This window comes from Alternaria postmessia, assembly GCF_024291825.1.
Source record: "Alternaria postmessia strain BMP 2775 chromosome Unknown scaffold_18, whole genome shotgun sequence".
NCBI lineage: Eukaryota > Fungi > Ascomycota > Dothideomycetes > Pleosporales > Pleosporaceae > Alternaria > Alternaria postmessia.
The window spans coordinates 226,284-246,529 of NW_026260091.1; the positions used below are offsets into that span (position 1 = coordinate 226,284).

Here is a 20,246-nt window from a genome sequence, read left to right on the forward strand (position 1 = left end):
CTTTGGCAAAATAGCCAATTTTCGAGCGTTTTCAGGTGAGCTTTTCATGCGCATGATACCTTGCGACATGAATGTCCCAATCTCGAGACGTGCTGCGCCGGTTGCGGCGTACGCGTGAAGGTTGCGGAGTCACAGATTCGCCTTCTACGAAGTTCCTATGATTGATGTGAGTACCTTCCACAAGACTATATGCCCATTGTGCGCTTGCAGTAGAATAGTTGCTCTGGTGTGGGATGTAGGCTATGCTCAGGGAGGGCTCAAAACCATATCTTGATCAACTCCTCTGAAACGGCAGACGGGGTGAGGACGCCAGACTCAGTAATGATACCAGATATCAGATCAGGTGGCTAGTTTATGTTAGCAAAACGTACTTCAAGCAGAGTGGACAGAACGAACCGTGAAGTCGACAGCGTCATGAGCGTCGAGTGGAGCGACTGTTGACCCCTTGGTAGCCATGTCTGCGATGGCTTCGTCGAAGACGTTCCGTTGCTCTTCGTCACTCTTCGCCTTTTGTTCTTCCTTGGGTTCCTCTGCGACCTTGAAGTCTAGCACCTTCTGCTCGATGGGCAAATCAAACTGGCTGAGGGGATATAGCCTGACAAACTTGTGGCTCTCGGCAACCACGTAGAAGGGCTTTCCTTTGCTCTTGGCTAGTACGCCCAACTGATATGTGCCCATGCGCGAAATGATACCGCCGTTCTCTACGACACCTTCGGCTCCTACAATAACCATATCGACTTTGCCGAGGGAGTAGGCGACGGCTGAGTCTGGGATCGTGGCTACTGGAACGTTGTGGTCTCGGAGGTCGGCGACGGTCTGAAGGCCCTCTTTCGCGTCCGACGAGCTTGATGAAGGGAGGACGTATATGACCTTGAAGCGGAGAGTGCTTGACTCGGCTGCCCTTCTCAGTAGCGCGCCCACTACTCGCGAACCACCATTTGTGAGCACTGTGCCGCCGTCGCGGATAAAGTGCTTGCCGAAGCTCGCTATCTTCTCCCTGCTCTGTTTTGCACGGTCTACGAAGAGCTTGCCGTTGGAGAGTAGGTGGTTCCGTATCGCGCGGAAGTCGTCGTCTGGGCCCAGGTTCAGGCTTGCGGGGCGGTTAAGCGTTGTGATCAGATAGCGCTGGAAGAGATCTGTGCCGGCGGAAAGGGAGATGGGGTTCGCGATTGAAGCCTTCAGGGCAGCTGTGTGCCGTTCGAGTAGGTCGAGTGTCTCGGCGACGGTCGAGACGGAGCTCTGTGCAATGGCTTCTACGAGCGCCTCGATGGCCGCCACGGGCATAGTAAGCTCCGGGTCATCTTTAAGAATGCGGCGATATGTCGCGACTATGTCAAAAGTCGGCTGTGTCTTGACTCCCGATTCGGTGCTCATCTTGACGGTTGATTGCGACGTGTTAGTGCTCCGTCAACTTTTGGATATTTTGGAGGGGTGGTTCGCGATTGAGTCATTCGCCAAGACCATGATCGGACGGCTAGCCTCGTCATTGTCCTCCCAGTCCTACACTCTCCAGTGCGCCAAACTATTTGCGGCAGTGACCATGGAGCTCAATAGTCGCCAAACCTCCACTTAGACCTGGCACGACTATCATCTTCCACAATCTACTTCACTCAATTGTTGTGAAGAATGTCGTCGTTGGACCGCACCCACTCCTTTATCATGGTCACAGTCTGCCATGCGCGATAGGCTGACCAGACACACTTACTGTCCGTTGTGATTGCACAGAATTACTTGAAACTCATACTCACTGAAAGCTAACACGTAAATTGCAACCTTCTTACCAATCCTGATCACTACCTAGGTGCTCGTACCCTTTCACTATAGAAAGCCCATCACCGCTAGTCTGCAATCACTCACTAGCAGGCAAAAGAGTGCAAATTTCCTACTTACATACCTACCGAAACCTAGTAGGAAAACTACCACTGCAACCAAAGAACACGATGCCGTACATCATCTACGTGCCTGGCGTTCCCCAACCATACATCACCAACGATCCGAGAATCTACATCGACTGTCTAAAACTACTCAAGTGGGAGTGCGAATCACGGCCATTCCACGATGCATTCTGCAAGGAGCTCCGGGCAGATGAGGATGAGCAATCCTTGGCTGACAGGCGTCGTGATCAACTTGAGGCCTTCTGGGTTGAGGCACTTCAGCGGCAAACAAACCTGAGGGACGGATCTGACCGCCCGGATGAAAACACAGGCACACTGATTGAGAAGACAGTCGAAAGTTCGGCAGCGCATGACTTGACCAAAACGTATTGTCTGATATCAAGAAGCGTGGGGAAGGTGAGTTCTAGCAGATACTAGTACCACCCCATGAGCACTTCCTTCATCATTGAGTCTTTTGTATAGGCAGCTACGAAGCCATAGATGGTCGGATGTGATTGCTATGGTACAACCATTGGATACCACCCATGGTAAGCTCTTACCTTCTCTTTCTCTGGGCTTGCTAAGTTAAACAGTAGATGAAATCTATCATTCTTATTTCTGTACACCAACAACACAGTTCACAAGTAATTCGCCATATCATTCATAAATTTTTTAGCCTGAACACACTTGTATCAATATTCACCCCTCTCTTTACCACGAAGCTACTACAGCTCGCCATCACACTACTCCGAAAATGCCTGGCCTCTCGAACACAGTCGACGAGCCGAGGCCAGGAATATACTGTAACAACTGTAATGCTATCATTCGAAAACCAGATGCTCCTGCGGTGCCATCCAGTGAGAGGGTCGTTGTAGTTGAGGAAGGCCCGTATACAGTAACGGCAACTGACGATGCAACACCACCGCCTCTGATATCCCTCGATGCAAACGACCCATCTTCTGCCCCCGATACTACTGCAATCCCTTCTATCACGCCATCGCATCCGACTGCGCAAGCATGGAAGTCACCCAAGAACTTTACAGTTACAGTACCATTGTCGTTCATTTGCCTGTCGAGGCATTCTACCGCAACTTCCCGACAGATGCATCAGGAAGACGAAGAAGAATAATTATGACGAACTTGACCTACGATGTGACAGTCGAGCTGCCAGAGACCCGAATACCTTCAGAAGACAATCCATTACCAACGTCATATGCGCGACCCGTCAATCCGTGGTCTTCCACTACCGGACAGTGTCGATCGACGGTCATTGATGAACCCGAGTCTCTCCCACGCTCCAAAGCAGGCCATTATGAACACGCTCCGGATGCTCCCCAGTCTTCCGAGCAGCCTGACATGAACTTTCCTGGCACAGGCATCGATGAGATCACGCCTTTGTCTGACAAACAGCTCGGCATGAACGCTTCTGACAGAGCTGGAGACGGACGAGTTCTTCGCTCTGATTCTGCGCAAAACACGCCGCAGCTGATAAAGCGCCCTTCAGAGGAAGAAGTCATTGGACACAACTGGATCAAGTTTCATGATGAAGGACAGTCGTATGTATCGCTCAGTGACAACCCGCCCCAGATGACGACAATGCAGGAACGCCATGCGCCGCGAGACTCGAGATGGGTCGCTTTGCGAAACAAACTGCGTGATACTGGAGAACACATTGGAGAGAAGCTTAAGGGATCTGGGGATTACGAAAGCAACAAGTTGAAAAAGGAAAACGACCCCAGGAAACAGGGAGAAGGCCGAGCGAGAAGGGCGTTTAATTTCTAAAATTGTCATCAAGGTCCATAATGTATCGTGCGAATAGGGCCAAACGTCCGCTTACGACATGTTCACTCATGAAAGGCCCGCGCGTTTCCGCGTTCTGCCGCATACGAAAGAGCTCGTTTTTTCTCTGTTGTATCTGATCACACAATGTGCCCGAAAGGTATGCGCTGTCTTTTACGTGCACATTATATACAAGATGACGGAGTATAGGCTATTGAAGTATACTCCAGGCCTTGGGTACAACTCAATATAACCGAGCTCCTTCATTTCATCAGGAACGACAATCTGCTTCTTTGTTTGCAGGCTAACTTGTTGAATCGGAGTAACCGGAAATTATCTCGGCATGCTTTCATATGAAGTACTACCTAAACAAAGCTGATACAGTGGCACTGAATTATCTATCGCGACACCTGCTGCAGTCGCAATCAGCGATGACGCACCTTGCATGGTACCAGCGGATGCGCCCGTGGATCCACAGCGCCTAACGTCATCTTCATGCGCCGAAGTTTTCAGAGACCCTGAAGCAATCTGCAGCGGGCACGCGACCTCTTACCCGAATGAGCGTCATGAAAATAAGAAAGAAGGTCCGAACCATCACGTTTTCAGACATACAGTTATCCACTGGCTCAAATGCCCTATATGAAAGCCAACTTTAAACAATTCTCTCCAGCATAGCTAAGCGCATATTGAGTCCTACCACGATTCACGACTCGGCCATCATCAGGAAAATGACCATACTGTCGGACATCGCCTCAACCGTCAAAAACACACGACTCGTTCCACCAACCGAAGATGAAATCGCATCAGCAAAGAAGGCAAATCAAGACTCGGAAGCTTCTCAAAGTCGACCAATTCTCGAAATCACATCCTACGACCGCTTCACACCACCATCTCCTAAACCAGATCTAGAATATGATTGCCGTATGACCCAGAACCCGTCCCCTCAAATGCGGAAAACATGCACAGGACTCGACTCCACGCTCCAAGACGAGCTTATGAGCCGCGAATCATTCAGCGACATTGTGACCCGCGCTGAGGACGATATTCGGCGGCTCATGGAGATTAAGGATGTACGAGCTAGTAGGGAGGGTGAGAAAGCGGTAGTACGAGTAGGATGTTTGTGTGGGAGTGGGCATCACAGGAGTGTGGCATTTGCAGAGCAGTTGGGTAAGATACGGTGGAGTGAGGATGACGGGTGGGAGGTTAGAGTTGTGCATAGGGATTTGACAGAAGGAGTGGAGGAGATGAAGAAAGCCAGGAGTAAGGAGATCGGAAAGAAAAAGATGGAGAAGGATGGAGAGGAAGATGAAAAGTGAGAGCTGTAAGAACTTAATGCTGGTTTGAGGATGAAGAAAATGGAATGACACTCAACCTAATAGCAACCACGGGTGTCTAGTCAAAGGCGCTACATCATATACTGCAGTCTTCTCAGGCGAACTCTTCTTCGCATCCATACCACCGCCACCTCTCAGGTTGCCCGACTTGAAATCTCCCTCCTCTTCTGTCCCACCCATCTCTGTGGGAGGATCCGCAAAAGGATCGTCAGGCAGATCCTCAGACATCCCCACAATCTGATCGTCCGCCAACCTCCATCTCCTCTCTTCTTCCTTGCCCGACTCCTCCTTTCTCAATCGCTGCTCATCAGAACAGACCGTTACGCCATATTTTCCAAGATATGTTCCCGCCTTCTTTACCCCATGCACGAATCTTCCTTTCTTACCCTTCTCGCTCGCCTCCTTCTCCTTACGTTCCATATCCGCCCACCCAATCTTCAGTCCGTGTTCCCGCTGCCAGATTCTCCAGATGTCTTTATCCCAGGTATTCTTCTTCGCTGCTTTGTCATACTTCTTGAACCACTTTTTCATGTTGGGAGCAGAGGGATCGGTATTAAATACGCGCCAACCCCAGTCTGTGACGTCTTTGGCGATGGCTGCGTTACGGGTTGTGAGGGTTTCTGTCGAGGCGGGAGTGAGGACTATGTAGCGTGCTGTCGTGGTGGGGCGCTCATCCCGGGACTTTGGGTAAATGAAGACATAGGACTCGGTTTGGTAGTAGGTTGGGATGGCGACTATAGTCACCGTTGTTGTTGTTTGTGGAGGCATGGTTGTTGAGGTCGCTGAACAAGACTGTGGAGTCCTGGTTTGATAGTGCTGTGATATAGTTCCTTGAGAGGAAGCAGTGAATGATGCTTATTGCTGATTGAGACCTTACGCTGTGAGGTAGCTCTTCTCATAATTCAGAGCATTCACATCAGCCACCCAAGCGGGTGAGTGTAACTTTAACACTGGATGAATTTTCCATTGATGTACAATTCGAAGATTTGTTGCACGAATGTGAATTCACAAGGTTTTTACAGGATTGCCAACATTCATTTGCAACTATCCCACGACTTGCCCTATTCAAACCACTTACGGACCTTCACAAATACAAGTTCAGATCTCACCATTACCACTCATGCAATACATTCTGCGCGCACCCCGAAGCAGCATCGTCTTCTCCACCATCGACAGTTCAATATCGCGCTTTCTGCGGCGCCAACACAAGTGGGCCGGCTTCAAAACCGAGCGCGACACGCTGCCGGAGTACATCAGCGAATCGTGTATACGAGAGCTTGATGACGGAGAAGTTGAGATTGACGATGAAGCCCTGAATGGCAATCGCCTGTCCGAAGAGATAAGGTCTTTGCTTATACGAGATGGTTTCCTAGAGCCAGATTTCCGCTTTGTTGGGCGCTTGGTACACCCTAGAATTATGGATACCGCGCGCAGTAATCGAGAATCTACTAAAGCGAGAGTTGAAAGTTGGGATGAAGATGGCTTGGATAGACGTAAAAACTTACTCTAAAAGTATACACCGTGACTTATCCATTGGCATGGCAACGTAAACCACCATGTATACCCTTAGGGCAGATTTTTAGCAATGAGCACAACTCAGAAAAAAAGTTTCATGTGCCATAGAAATGTGATCGTGATTCATATGCCTCCATTGGACGCGAGTCATACAAATATAAATTCTATCAACTTTTGTTCTTTCATGAAAAGGTGGCCTGAAGGTAGTCATAGAGTCTGGGTATCGCAGGAATGGGAAGGAAACGAGATGTAGTTGACAGGTCTAGATGGCCCACCCGGCTTTCTTCTTGGCAGCCTTCGTGGTCATGGTGGGCTCGGATGGTGGAGGCGGCTTAATGTCCTTGAGGTCTGGTAGTGGGTCGTTGTCTCGAATCTCGAGTATGGTCATCTGTGAGGCAAGAGTAGGTTGTTCGTCGCCTACAGGGCCACCTTGGAGGGAGACGCCGCCGTCTTCCTCTTGACTAAATTCGTCCTCCTCGCCGCCTTCATCGTCATCGTCGCCGTCAACCTCTTCTCCCTCTACTCCTGTGGCAATGTCTCCAGCATCACCATCGATGCCATGCTCCTTCATGTAAAGTTCCAGCTCTTTCGCCATCTTCTTGCTGAAGCCAGACGCTTGTACTTCGACGTCCAACCTCTTGACAAGCTTCTTGGTGGCATCCTTGAAGAACGGACCTGGCTCGTCGCTTTTGAAGCCGAATCGGCGATCGAAAAAGCGCTTTACGCAAGCGACATCGCGGTCAAAGTAGTATTCGGCATTGGCATGATCGATTGAGACCATTTGCGGGAAGTCAATAAGCGTGGGCACCAGTGACACGGTGTCGTCCTTTTCGGGTTTCTCTTCAATCATGATGTTGAACTCGTTGAAGTCACCGTGGATCAGACCATACTGCGCCAGACGAACGATGAGGGCGAGCAGTTCGGCGTAGAGTTCCTGCGGATCGCCAACTTTTGAGATTTGACGCAGAGGGAAACCGTCGATGAGGCTCATGATGACTGTATGTCTGTTCTGACCGACCGGCTCGGGCACTGGGAATCCTTCTGCTCGTAGAGCCTTCATGAACTCGAATTCCTTCAGGGCAGCGAGGCGCGACATGTACATCCACGACCCACCCTGGCGGTTGCGCAGATAGTCACGGTTCGCTTTGACGGTGCGGAAAGATATGCGGCCCAGACGGTGGATCTTGAGAACCAGCTGCTTGCCCGTCTCGTCGGCGCAGACAATGATATCCGACTCTTTTCCTATGCCGATCTGGTTGCCGACCGAGTAGACCGTCGACGCCTTCTGGTGGGTGTGCAGGGCAAGGTAGTCGAGCCCGCCGTATGTGAGCCGGTAGCCGTCATATTTGGCGTTTCGGACTTTGGCAATGAGGCCAATCTTTGCGAGGTTGGAAATGCACCTGTGGACGCCGGTGCCTGAGCGAAGGGCAGCGATCTGGGCAATCAAGGGGGTTGGTACGACTTCATGGTTGCGGCTGCCCATCTCTGTCTGTCATGGTCTTCATCAGCGTTAGTCCCCCACTACGTACGGAAAGACAGTGCGGGCGCATACCGCAGTGAGGACGCGCCAGTCGTCTGCGGCCAGATAGCGGATGTTCTTGACATTCAGCTTCATGGTGAGAGATTGTGCGACTCGGAAAGCCTTGCGGGTGCGGGTTGGGGAATACGCCGGGGTTTGGGTGCGACGACAATAATTTTTGGAGGTTTCTCGAAGGCCTGAGCGGCGGCGGCGGCGGCGCTCATCATCGGTGGACGGTGCTTGGCCCTAGCGCGGCGGAAGTGGTGTACGCGAAGCAAGAGCTGCCTCATCGACATCAATCCGCCATTATCACTCTCCCCACTTGACTTGCCTCTCGCTCTCCCGACCCATTTGAGCGGCCATCTACATCTCATAGCCCCCCCGGATTCCCCTTCACAGTCGCTATCCACGCCGCTCCGTCCCGACACACACTTCGCCGCTTGTCCTAGCTACATATCAACATGGCGAAGGAAGACGAGAAGAAGCCCACGGCCGCCGACAAGGGCAAGGGCAAGGCGCCGGCAAACAACGACGCGGACAAGAGCAAGGATGCAAAGCCAGATCTTGACGACAAGAAGGGCGGTGTTGCGACAACTGGCGGTATGTTTTGTCTTGGGCACAGCTGTAGTGGCTATCGTCATGGACATGCACTGACTGCGAACCACAGAGGAGCTTAGCGAGGAAGATCAACAGCTCAAGAGCGACCTGGACATGCTGGCAGAGCGGATACTGGTGAGCTGCTACCATGGAAGCTGCCCCTCGCAGCATGCGCTGACCTCATGTGTTTACTAGGGATCCGACACCAGCCTCTACAAGCCCGCGCTCGAACAGATCAAGGAATTCATCAAGACATCGACGAGTTCCATGACGGCCGTGCCCAAGCCGCTCAAGTTCCTCCGACCACACTACGAGGCCCTAGAGAAGGCCTACGCATCATGGCCCGCAGGCGAGAACAAGCGCTCGCTCGCCGACATGATGTCTGTTCTGGGAATGACGTATTCTGACGAGGACCGCCTGGACTGCCTCAAGTACCGTCTTGAGGCGCCCTCAACAGATCTCGGCTCCTGGGGCCACGAGTACATGCGCCACCTTGCGCTGGAAATTGGCACAGAGTACCAGAACCGCCTGAACGACGACAAGTCCACCGACGATGTCACCGACCTTGCCTCGAACCTCGTCCCCTTCTTCCTCAAGCACAACGCAGAGGCGGATGCCGTTGACATCCTGTCTGAGCTGGAGATGATTGATCAGATTGAGCAATACATTGACGAGAACACATACTCGAGAGTCGCTCTATACATGGTCAGGTAGGACATTGTCGCATTCGCCTACACGAGTGACACTGACATCAGCAGCAACGTACCCCTACTCACTTACCCGGACAACGACAAGTTCCTCCGCACTACCTACCGAATCTACGCCAAATACAAGCAGTACACACAGGCAATCGTCATCGCGATACGATTACACGAGACCGATCTCATCCACGAAGCCTTCAACGCTACCAAAGACAAGTCAATTCGAAGACAGATGGCCTACCTTTGCGGCCGACAGCGGATATGGCTCGACGTCTCCGAAGACGAAGACCCCGAGCTCCAGGAGTGCATCAACAACACGCGCCTGCCTGATCACTTCAAGGCGCTGGGCAAGGAGCTTAATATTCTCGACCCCAAGACCCCTGACGACATCTACAAGACACATCTTGAGAGCAGCAGGACTGCCGGACTCACCAACACCGACTCTGCCAGACACAACCTCGCCTCCGCCTTCGTCAACGCCTTTGTCAACACCGGTTATGCAAATGATAAGCTCATGCTTAACGAGAACACAAAGAGCAGCTGGGTCTGGAAGACCAAGGAAGAAGGCATGCTTTCAACAACCGCATCTTTGGGTATGCTCATGCTCTGGGACGTAGAAGAGGGTCTCGATAAGGTCGATCCCTACACACACGTTGAGGACGACATGGTCAAGGCCGGTGCCATGCTTGCTACCGGAATCTTCAACTCTGGTGTGCGCATGGACTCAGATCCCGCCATGGCCCTGCTTGGCGACGAGGACAATATCAACTCTAAGAACAAGAATATCCGCCTCGCTTCCATCATGGGTCTTGGTCTCGCCTATGCAGGGTCAAATAAGGAAGACCTTTTGGACATCCTATTGCCAATCGTCAGCGATACCAGCCTTGATATGCAGCTCTCTGCCATGGCAGCGCTGTCTCTCGGTATGATCTTTGTTGGTTCAGCCAACGGAGACGTCACAGATGCCTTGATGAACACACTCTTGGACGAGGACCGAACGAAGCAGCTCAAGGACAAGTGGACCCGATTCATGGCTCTTGGTCTTGCGCTACTTTTCTTCGGCCAGCAAGAAGAGGTTGACGTCATCTTGGAGACACTGAAGGCGCTCGACCATCCCATGGCCAAGTCAGCCTCTGTACTCACCGAAGTATGCGCGTGGGCAGGTACGGGTGCTGTGCTGAAGATTCAGCAACTGCTCCATATTTGCAATGAGCACATCGAGGACGAGAACGAGGAGAAGAAGGGTGACGAGCTACTACAGTCTTACGCTGTCATTGGTCTCTCACTAGTCGCCATGGGCGAGGATGTTGGCCAAGAAATGATCCTCCGCACACTCGGCCATCTGATGCACTATGGCGAGGCTAACATCCGCAAGGCTGTGCCTCTCGCTTTGGGTCTCATCAGCCCTAGCAACCCGCAGATGAAGGTTTACGACACTCTTTCGCGTTACTCTCACGACAACGACAATGATGTCGCCATCAACGCCATCTTCGCCATGGGTCTCTGCGGTGCTGGTACCAACAACGCCCGTCTCGCACAACTGCTCCGCCAATTGGCCAGCTACTACCACCGTGACCCCAACGCTCTCTTCATGGTACGCATAGCACAAGGTCTGCTACACGCAGGAAAGGGCACACTATCCCTCAACCCGTTCCATACCGACCGTCAGGTATTGTCTCGCGTAGCGGCTTCGGGTCTTCTCACTGTTCTTGTTTCCCTGATCGATGCCAAGTCATTCGTTGCTGGTGACTCACATTACCTTCTCTACTACCTCGCTACCGCCATGTCACCGCGCTTCCTCATCACGCTCGACGAGGACCTCAAGCCATTGACGGTCAACGTCCGCGTTGGTCAGGCTGTCGATATTGTTGGCCAGGCTGGTAGGCCAAAGACCATCACCGGATGGCAAACACAGAGCACGCCGGTACTGCTGGCGCACGGCGAGCGAGCCGAATTGGAAGACGAGAAGTACCTTAGCCTCACCAACGTACTGGAGGGCGTGGTCATTCTGCGAAAGGTATGATATTCCAACTCATTGTGATCTTACTAGCCAGACTAACATGATTTGTAGAACCCAGAGTGGGAGGACTGAAGGACTCCGGTGAGAGGCGGAAAGAAGGAAGAGATGTCTAGGACATCGCGCAGGGCATATAGAGGGTCTGCACCAAGCATTTTGGCATTCTAATAGCATTACGGTCCCTGCCTCACCCCTCGCACTGACACAACGACAAGTCCGAGGGGCACACCGTTGTATATATAGATGTGCAAGAGCAATGAACTGAAATGAAAGTATTGACACAAATGCTCCTTTCAGCGAAGTCTAGCGTGAATATAAATGCGACAGTGACCAAGGTCAAGCTACAATTACCACAGAAGCACGCGATGCCCTTTCACTACACCCAGATTGGGTGCCAAGATATTACAAGGTTCTTTCGTCGTCTCATGTTGACACGGTGAAGACTCAATGCGAATCTGATGTGGAGTTGAACGGAACGAGTCGTTGGCACCTGGGCGGGAAGAGGCTTTGGAGATGTCAGAGGGAACAACTATTGAAGAGCAAACACCAGCACAAATCTGAGCTGGAAGAAGATCTATTATACGACGAACTATCGAGACTACGACAAATCCGACCATAGCCCTAGCCACCGCTGATGAAACCTGCCCTTGCCATCGATGAGAAAGAGATACATTGAATGACCCACTAAGATCCTTTTGGTTTGCTGGCTTGCCCAGATGCTAATAAATACTTCTAAAATGTGAAAGAAGCAACTGAAATATATTAGTTGAAAGGAAAACGCGAGACTGGACTGCCGATGAGAAGGATACGTTCGAGGTGCTGGCGCCAAGAGCAAAGTATTAGGGGCCCAACGATGTGGGCATGGAAGTCAGAACAAGCGACAGAAAGGAACGACGAAAGCGTCGTGTCGTGGCATGTTGATATAGCGTGGCCTTCGTAGAGTATACTTGTGGTATAGGATCGATGCCAAAAGGAGTCTCCAAGGAAATGTGACTGGAGGATGGTGAAGAAGCGATCATGAAGAATAGTGCGTACACGAAAGGTATATCGATGGTCGACCCGGAAGAGGCGGTGCATGCTTAGTTGGTGGGGCTCGGTGAAGCAGACGTATCGGCCTTCACAGGAGTGGCAGGGTTGGTCTTGACATCAACACCGTTGTCAGAAACACCATCGTCGCTCTTGATGGGTCCGCCCTGAGGCATATAGTAAGATCGGGCTGGGCCAAGGGTCGATGGCACTGGTGGTGACCATGGCTGGCGCTGGCCACGCATGAACATCTCGAACTCGTTGGCATGACCTGCAGGTATCGGAGAGACGGAGAGGTAGCGTTCGGGCGTGCCCAGTGCCCTAGCCTGGGCAACACCGACCTCGTACTCCGCAGCACGGAAGACACGGCCAGCTGCGGTCTGCTGCTTCAACATCTTCTGCTCGTGTGTATCGGAAAAGCGGATCTGAATGAGGTGCTCTTCGCCGCCGGGCTTAGACACAGGAGTGTTGTTGAACTCTTTGATGACCTCGTCGCAGATATCGCGAGATTCAAAGCTATAGACCGTTAACGACGTTCAGATTGGTAGCACACGGGTGAACTACCGAGCAAAACCGACACCACGGCCGGTACCGGAAGAGTCACGAAGTATCCTGCTCGAGCAGACCTTGTGAGGTGCGAAGATGGAGGCGAGCTCATGTTCGTTCATGTTTTTGGGGATGTTGGATACGTAAAGATTGGTGTTACACTCGTCGGCGAACTTCTTGAGTTTGGAGTAGAATGATTCCTAGAGAGCGTCAGTGAAGTTCATTGCATATGAGCGTAAGGAAACATACCCGAGCAAAGCTGACTTCGTATCCGAGGTAGTGGAAGCCGCGGATACAGTCCTCAGCGTCTTCGAAGTTATGGTACTTGATGAATCCGAAGCTGCGAAGGATAGTCAGTCATTGGGGCGATGGGATGCTTGGGGAACTGCTTACCCCTTGCAAAGGTTGGTCTTCAGGTCGATGATGGACTTGGAGCTCTGGATGTCTCCGAAACGCTTGCCCCATAAGTGAAGCATCTCGTCAGTGGTCTCGGGCAACAGGCCTCGGATGTAAACGTTGGTCTCACCAGTCTTGTTCTCCAGGCTACGGTCGAGTGGCTTGTGCGGGGAGCTAGGAGCGGGAATGGCCCGAGGAATGGGGGGCTCCTGGTGCACTAATGCCAGTAGATTGGGAGGCAATGTGGGCATGGTCTGCTGCTTCGGGGTGGGCGCCATGACCTGGTAGGGGTGGACCAGCTGTGATGGCGAAGGAGTGGCACTGCTGGAGTAGAGGGCATTCGGCGAGCGATCCATAATAGCCGTGTTGTTGCCAAAGCGGTGATACATACCACCACTGCCGTAAGGTGTGCCTGGGTTGTCATTCTCGTTGGAGGAGATAGAGTCACGACGCGGTGTCATAAGCGACGGCATCTCGGCGGAGGACATTCGAGCAGCCCATGCCGGTGGTATAGCGCTGTTATCGATGACAGCTTGGCCATATTGGTAAGCTGCCTGCGGAACGTACGCACCGGTGTGGTTGTACATGCTAGGAGAAGCCGCCATGGCAGTCTGCTGCTGAGCACCAGGCATCATCTGATACATGGATCCGAGAACCTGCTGGTTGGGAACCCAGAGTCCTTGACCATTAGAAAGAGGAATGTTGCCATAGTCGGATGAACCCCCTGAAAGTGCAGAGCTAGCAGACTTGGAGGTAGCGGACGAACCGTAGGATGCGTGCATGTTGAGAGCTGCCAAGTTGCTCGTCAGACCTTGCATACCATTATCACCGTGGGGGGACATAGGCAGACCTCGAGGGAGGTATTGAGCGCTCCCGTGACCTTGTCCGTGCTGGTTGTAGTTGTTGAGAATGTGTTGTCCCTTGTATCCCGCGTTGGGAGGCGCGTAGCTCTGCTGGCGACCGTTGGTAGACATTGTAGCGAGCTCTGAAGTGACGCTGACCGAAGGAAGAGTGAAAGACCGATGAGGTCTCCGGGGCTGGAATCTGAGGCTACGAGCAGGGGCAGGTAGACTGAAGGATGCAAGCCTGAGGACGACTGCGACGAAGGATCTCAACAACGAGCTTGGCAGACAGACTGAGATGCAGAGAAGAACGTTGCTCTGCTCGAAAGATTAGCTTTTATCCATTATGGGGAGGCTGGGGTTCGGCCTAGCAAGTTTGCTCGGTGATCGATGAGGACGAGCAAAGCAGGCCTCGCCAGCCAATGTGGGGGAGGAGCTCACTAGGTCTGGCGGTGGCAGAGCGGGGCATGAGGCAGAAAAATGGGATGGTGAAAGTGAAAGGGACTTACTGGGCCGTAAATGTCAAACTTGTGCAATGTGCGGGACTGGTAGTGACTCCAAAGCTGCCGAGACGTCAGTATCGGAATGCTGCATGACAGTGAGAGATAGGTTGAGACGGAGACTGACTGACCTGGGAAAAGCTACAAAGAATGTGGCCACTGATGCGTATTGGTGAGAAAGAAGTGAAGAAGAGTGAAGAAGAGACGAGGGACGATAGGATGAGGCGAGCTGTTGTACTCGATGATGGCGTCTAGGCGTAGCAGATGGGGAAAGAGCAGTCGCGATGTCTCGGTGGAAGACCACCGGCGGACTGTAACCGGCAGCCTCAATCTCGACAAAGGGAAGTTGCGAAGAGGAAATGTGACAACACAGGAAACACTCACATTCTTAGTGAATTCACTCCGAGCAAGAATGGACGGATGAGAACATGCAACACTCGCACCCTGCGTATCGTGGCTTCTCTGTCTGGCTGTCGCGCCGCGGCAGTCTCTGAGTAATATTGTTGAAAGAGCTGTTAGATAGTGATGTCAAACCTGGCTTTCGAGCGAAGCTGTGGTGCTGTCCTACTCACCGTGGTGCAAAACGTGTTGCTCTTATATATCCGCTACAATCAAGCACGCACAGTGTTGAATGCGCGTACCAGGAACACGGTATCGCGAGCGCTGCAAGCATAACGAGTCGCATCAGTGGTGCACTCCTCGCACATGCATCTTTGCAGCCATGCCTTTCTTGGACCGGTGTGCGTAGCATACAAATGACAAGGCGTCAACTGGTACGTGTCGAGTCTAACTTCCACTTAAGTAGCCAGCTTCTCACTGTGGCAATGGCTGATGCAGCCATGTCGCCCTTGCAGCAGGGCTGAACAGTCTCGTAACATGACGTCGAAAAGAAGGTATGTCATCGTTTGTTGAGTTGCGGACAGTATCCACGCACGTCGAATTGAACAGACGCGATGACTTTGGCGCGCAGGCTCTCGTTATGAAAACTAGACCTGTCGTTTCCTCACCTCCACGCATTGATCAGCATGCGGGTACACGCAACAGCCCTTCCCAGACCTCGAGACATGCCCAGGTTCTGTTTGAAGACCATCCAGTCTATTTGGCGCTTAGTGTGGCTACACAAACAGGGTGACTCTCTTACAATGCTTTACAGCAAAACTGCCGCCATCCCATCACAGACCTGTAATAGCTTGACGGGGCGGCGCACCTGTTGCACGCCCGTAACCTGCGCGACGAGCCGGCGCAGTGCAGCCGTTGCCGATTGTAAAGCTTCGAGTCGCGGTCTCGAGACGGATATGGAAAAGTCCAGCTGATGTCATTGGAGATGCGCCGCCGTCCGAGAATTTCTTGATGTGCAAGGCGATAAAATCTGCATTCTCGAGGCTATTGATAGGGCACATGAATATCTGCACCAAGACGCAGATGCAAGGAGTATATCCGACGCCTGTGGCCCGACCAACCTCGCCGCTCATACAAGACAAGCGCAACGAAGATAGCCATGTGCGATGAACCTTTCCGAGTATACTTAAAGATAGTATGAGTTATGGATAGGTGTCGAACAAGCTGGCAGCCCTGTACCTAGTGAGAGACAAGGTACTAACCTGCATCGTGTACGAGATCCTCAGGTGCTCCACCAAAGACCTGATGGCGCTGGAGTGATACAGACTCACGAATGGAACATGTCCCGCTTCCTCGCGTGTTGCGTGGGCGCAAGCGCACTGATTACCGTGTCGCATATGTTGCAAAACAACTATCCGGCCGGTTGTCCGGCTCTTGATGCGGCTGTTGTAGGTCTCGTGGCAGTGTAGCGACAGAGGAGAGTTAGAGAACATCTACTCGTGCCTAGACTCAGCAAGTGAAGGACACCTCCAAGGGTCCATGTCGGGTGGCGTTCTGGTACACAATTATTCGTCGATTGCTCCATAAATGCCTGCCTGTAAGGTCCTTTTAGGATCTGTGCATGCTGTGCGCGCGGAGAAGCATGCAGTTTGTCTACATGCATGTCTCTCCAAATTCTGCGTTTTGTACTGAGCTGCTTGACAAATGTTTCGTTGCGAATGTTCCAACGTGACCCGGCTTGACCTCAAACCTGGAATTCATATCTTCCTGCTACCATGATCGCAGAAAGAGACATACTACGCAGATCGGCTCTTTCTAGTCGCATCCGCGAGGTGACACAGAAAGCAGATGAGGGACAGCCCGGCCTCATATAAGCCTCGCTAAAGTTCATGGCGTTTCGAAGCACTGCGTTCTTCCGGGTTTCGAGCCAATGCCCCGCATGCTCAGGTTGCGGCGGTGAGTGACTGGTGTGGTCATCCTACCGTAAAGCTTTTCAGCATGCGATGCGCAACCAGGTCAATACAGAAGACGACACTTAGCCGGAACTGCTGTGCAAACCATTACCGTACGCATGATGTCAGTGCCCTGTACAAAGAGATGTGCCTGCACCTCTGAGCAATGAAGTTTTGCCACGCAGCGGTCCAGACAGGCAACCTAGACATTGGGGGCTGTAACCTGAGCTTGTGATCGTAAAGACTCTTCATCAGTTATCGCGGCGCAGTCATGAGCCAGGAACGGCAGATGTCGATATTAGTCCGAAGCTGTCGATATGCACGCAAGGCTGATGTTCATCGAAGAGACGAGGTTTATGGGACGCGATCGACGCGGCAGGCACCGCGTGCGCTTGCGCCAATCATGGCATGGACCCTGGACTAGCGCACGTTTTACCTACCACAACAGGGCCTCACAGCATTAGGTCGCGCATCGCTCAACATCTTTCTGATACCCATCAGAGTCACCTGAGTAAGAAGCAAATCTTGAGGTATTAATGTTTTTGTTATTCATCAAATCAACTTGTCTACGTCGCAGGCTATACAGAGTAGTGAGCGGTTAGATATCCGCACATGGTCATCCAGGCCTCAGATACAGAGCCAGTATATTCCAACACGAAATGCGGTCGTCAGATCGAACGCCGTCGCTCACACCATTCTACCCATGAAAATGCATGCTCAAAAATCTCGTTCCGAACTCCTCTCAGTGGTTCCTAGCTCATGACCAGACGTCCTCTTGATATTGATTTGACGCCCTCATGGCTTTTACAATCTCCTCGCCCTTTGTCTCCGAAACGTTCCTGTACTTGGAGATGATCTTTCCAAGAAGAGTGTTGACCTCGCGGGCCATGTGTGCGGCGTCACCGCAAACGTAGAAGTAGGCCTTTTGCTCGAGCAGCTTGTTCACTTCCTCGCCAGCTTCCTCGAGCTTGTTCTGTACGTAAACCTTCTTGGGACCATCTCGCGAAAAGGCGGTGTACATCTCGAACTTATCACCCAAGTCTGCTTGGTATTGCTGCGTATCTTGTTAGTCTCAACTTGGTGGTGGTTGTGGCACTTGACAACTTACCTTCCATTCATCCGCGTACATGAAGTCCTCTGATTGCTTTCTGCACCCGAAAAAGAGGATAGTCTTTCCAACATTCTGGCCAGCCTTCGCTTGTGCAGCTCGTTCTTGAATGAATCCACGGAATGGTGCGACACCAGTACCGGGTCCGACCATGATAATGGGCTTGGAGGGGTCCGAAGGCAACTTGAAGTTGGAGTGGCGGACATGGACTGGAACGTGAATACCATCGTATTTGTTACGAGGACCGGTGATAGAGTAATTCAGGCCATGAGGATCGGGGTTGGGGTCTCCGTGTTGCTTCTGCTTCAAGGCCAAGAGGTAGTTGGTAGTGACACCCTTCAGAGCGTATGGCGCACCGGGCTTTTCGATGGACTCGACAATAGCAGTGATGGAGATCTTGTCCTTCTGTACCAGAGACGACGAGGAGATGGAGTAGTAACGAGGCTGGATCTTGACCATGGTTTCGAAGAGGAAAGAAAAGGGAATCTTGTCCCATGTCACACCCTTGCCAGTGATTTCGAGAAGCTGTGCCAGGTTGAGGTTACGGTCGGTAACGTGTTCCTTGAAGTAGTCCTTGTCGCTACCTAGTTTCACGATTTCAGCCTTGATATCGTCGTTTGGCGCAAACTGGGCAATGACGGAGACGAGTTGACGGGACACAGCAGCATTGATCTCGATGTGGAAGCGAACAGCAGCATCGTATGTGGTCGGTGACGGGAAGGGAACCTTGGCGGTGGGGTCGAGGCCTCTGACTGCAATGACGGTGTGTCGCTGGTCTTCCTTGCCAAGAACCTTGAATAGCCTATCGACTTCCTTGCCAGCGTTGTTGGGCCAGATGGCAATGTGGTCACCGGTAGTGTATGACAGGTTGGATCCAGCAATGCTGATTTCCATGTGTAGGCAGTTTCGGTTGGCAGAGTTGAACAGTTCGGCGGACTCGACGATGGGCGCAATGAAGGGATTGTTAGCGTTGAATGGGCCCTTTTGGTTGCCCTCAAGATGGTTTTTGTTGGGCTCACCAAGGTAAACAGTGTCGTCTTCGGGAGTAAGATCTGGCCTTTCGGTGACCTCGAAGACGGGCTCGTACATAGCCTCACGCTCCTCCAGACCCATCTTTTCGGCAACAGCAGCCCACATGGGCTCCTTCCAGGCGAGGAAGTCCTCTTCCATGGTACCAGCACCGTCGTCACCCTCACCGGCAGCACCCAATCTGGTGGCACCGAGGTTTGTCAGGTACTTGTCGACGTTGCGGACCATGGAGTTGTAGTGTTCGTAGGTGTTGTTTCCGAGACCAAATGCGACGTAGTTGAGTTTGCTGAGGGGCTTGTCGTCGGCGCTGCCACCCTCAGAGAAGCTGACATCTTCGGAGCCAATAAATTCGTAGAACTCGACAGCGTTATCTGTGGGTTCGCCCTCGCCATAGGTGGCCAAGACGAAGACGGCGAGCTTGTCTTCGGGAAAGGTGTCCAGGTTGTCGAAATCGTACTCCTCCAGGTCTGCCACCATAGTCTTGAGGCCGAAGCGTGAGTGACCCTCCTTGGATATACGCGAAGCATAGTCCTCAGCCGTACCCGTCTGGCTACCGTAGAAGACGACGCAGTTCTTGTCCGTCTCGTCCATCTTCTCTATTATGTTGCGCGACTTGCCAGCCTTTGCAGCGCCATTGGCCGTGGCCAGCGAGTTGCCGTAGGGGTCCCCATAGACGCCCCAGTAGGTGCCTTTGGTGAAGTAGGCTACCGTGCCGACCAGGAGGGCGGCCAGCACGATAATGTCCAAAGTATCGAGTTGTGCCATGGTGCTGTTCGGTGGTTAGCAGAGAGTCAGAGGCAGGTGGAGGGGCAGCGCTGACATGGACACAGTAGTTAGTTGCCGTCCGGAAAGGGATTGGAAACGACACGGTAATATTTGTATTCGGCTTCGCAACGGAGCGTCGGAATGGCAAGTGGGCCGTGCGTCTCAACTCAATCTTATCGAGACCTGGGGCCGGTGAGCCGCAAGCACGTTGTTGAGCCAGTACATAAACAAAGGCCTTTGTTTAGACTTCACAGATCCCTGACCGCTACACGGGCATGGCAAAAGTGGCCAAAAGTGGTGCCGTCACAGACTGTCAGATGCCCATCGGGTGCCGATGTGTTCCGCATTCATTCCGCTGGAGGCTACTTATGAGAGCCGGTGGAGGGTGCGAGACCCTGACTTTCCCG

General features: G+C 52.3%; 9 protein-coding genes across 9 annotated transcripts; 4 read left to right on the top strand and 5 right to left on the bottom strand.

The window, feature by feature from the left end:
• Positions 1 to 257: 257 nt before the first annotated feature.
• J4E82_004033 (uncharacterized protein) lies at positions 258 to 1,374 on the bottom strand (the record flags this gene model as incomplete). The annotated part of the gene is made up of 2 exons (XM_051730316.1): positions 258 to 347; positions 397 to 1,374. 2 exons carry the CDS (start codon positions 1,372 to 1,374, stop codon positions 258 to 260), a joined length of 1,068 nt encoding a protein of 355 aa, XP_051589944.1.
• A 566-nt stretch (positions 1,375 to 1,940) lies between these two features.
• Positions 1,941 to 2,375, top strand: J4E82_004034 (uncharacterized protein; the record flags this gene model as incomplete). Its single annotated transcript, XM_051730317.1, has 2 exons — positions 1,941 to 2,291; positions 2,358 to 2,375. The coding sequence occupies 2 exons, from the start codon at positions 1,941 to 1,943 to the stop codon at positions 2,373 to 2,375; spliced, it is 369 nt and encodes a 122-aa protein (XP_051589945.1).
• Positions 2,376 to 2,891: 516 nt separating this feature from the next.
• Positions 2,892 to 3,656, top strand: J4E82_004035 (uncharacterized protein; the record flags this gene model as incomplete). Its single annotated transcript, XM_051730318.1, has 1 exon — positions 2,892 to 3,656. The coding sequence occupies one exon, from the start codon at positions 2,892 to 2,894 to the stop codon at positions 3,654 to 3,656; it is 765 nt and encodes a 254-aa protein (XP_051589946.1).
• A 193-nt stretch (positions 3,657 to 3,849) lies between these two features.
• On the top strand, positions 3,850 to 4,969 carry J4E82_004036 (uncharacterized protein; the record flags this gene model as incomplete). The annotated part of the gene is made up of 2 exons (XM_051730319.1): positions 3,850 to 3,857; positions 4,324 to 4,969. The coding sequence occupies 2 exons, from the start codon at positions 3,850 to 3,852 to the stop codon at positions 4,967 to 4,969; spliced, it is 654 nt and encodes a 217-aa protein (XP_051589947.1).
• Positions 4,970 to 5,020: 51 nt separating this feature from the next.
• J4E82_004037 (uncharacterized protein) lies at positions 5,021 to 5,755 on the bottom strand (the record flags this gene model as incomplete). Its single annotated transcript, XM_051730320.1, has 1 exon — positions 5,021 to 5,755. The coding sequence occupies one exon, from the start codon at positions 5,753 to 5,755 to the stop codon at positions 5,021 to 5,023; it is 735 nt and encodes a 244-aa protein (XP_051589948.1).
• A 1,009-nt stretch (positions 5,756 to 6,764) lies between these two features.
• Positions 6,765 to 8,117, bottom strand: J4E82_004038 (uncharacterized protein; the record flags this gene model as incomplete). The annotated part of the gene is made up of 2 exons (XM_051730321.1): positions 6,765 to 7,991; positions 8,055 to 8,117. 2 exons carry the CDS (start codon positions 8,115 to 8,117, stop codon positions 6,765 to 6,767), a joined length of 1,290 nt encoding a protein of 429 aa, XP_051589949.1.
• A 365-nt stretch (positions 8,118 to 8,482) lies between these two features.
• On the top strand, positions 8,483 to 11,411 carry RPN1 (proteasome regulatory particle base subunit; the record flags this gene model as incomplete). The annotated part of the gene is made up of 5 exons (XM_051730322.1): positions 8,483 to 8,621; positions 8,689 to 8,753; positions 8,814 to 9,328; positions 9,377 to 11,336; positions 11,391 to 11,411. The coding sequence occupies 5 exons, from the start codon at positions 8,483 to 8,485 to the stop codon at positions 11,409 to 11,411; spliced, it is 2,700 nt and encodes an 899-aa protein (XP_051589950.1).
• Positions 11,412 to 12,415: 1,004 nt separating this feature from the next.
• Positions 12,416 to 14,278, bottom strand: J4E82_004040 (uncharacterized protein; the record flags this gene model as incomplete). Its single annotated transcript, XM_051730323.1, has 4 exons — positions 12,416 to 12,878; positions 12,927 to 13,108; positions 13,158 to 13,248; positions 13,302 to 14,278. The coding sequence occupies 4 exons, from the start codon at positions 14,276 to 14,278 to the stop codon at positions 12,416 to 12,418; spliced, it is 1,713 nt and encodes a 570-aa protein (XP_051589951.1).
• A 3,416-nt stretch (positions 14,279 to 17,694) lies between these two features.
• J4E82_004041 (uncharacterized protein) lies at positions 17,695 to 19,839 on the bottom strand (the record flags this gene model as incomplete). Its single annotated transcript, XM_051730324.1, has 2 exons — positions 17,695 to 17,991; positions 18,046 to 19,839. 2 exons carry the CDS (start codon positions 19,837 to 19,839, stop codon positions 17,695 to 17,697), a joined length of 2,091 nt encoding a protein of 696 aa, XP_051589952.1.
• Positions 19,840 to 20,246: the final 407 nt, after the last annotated feature.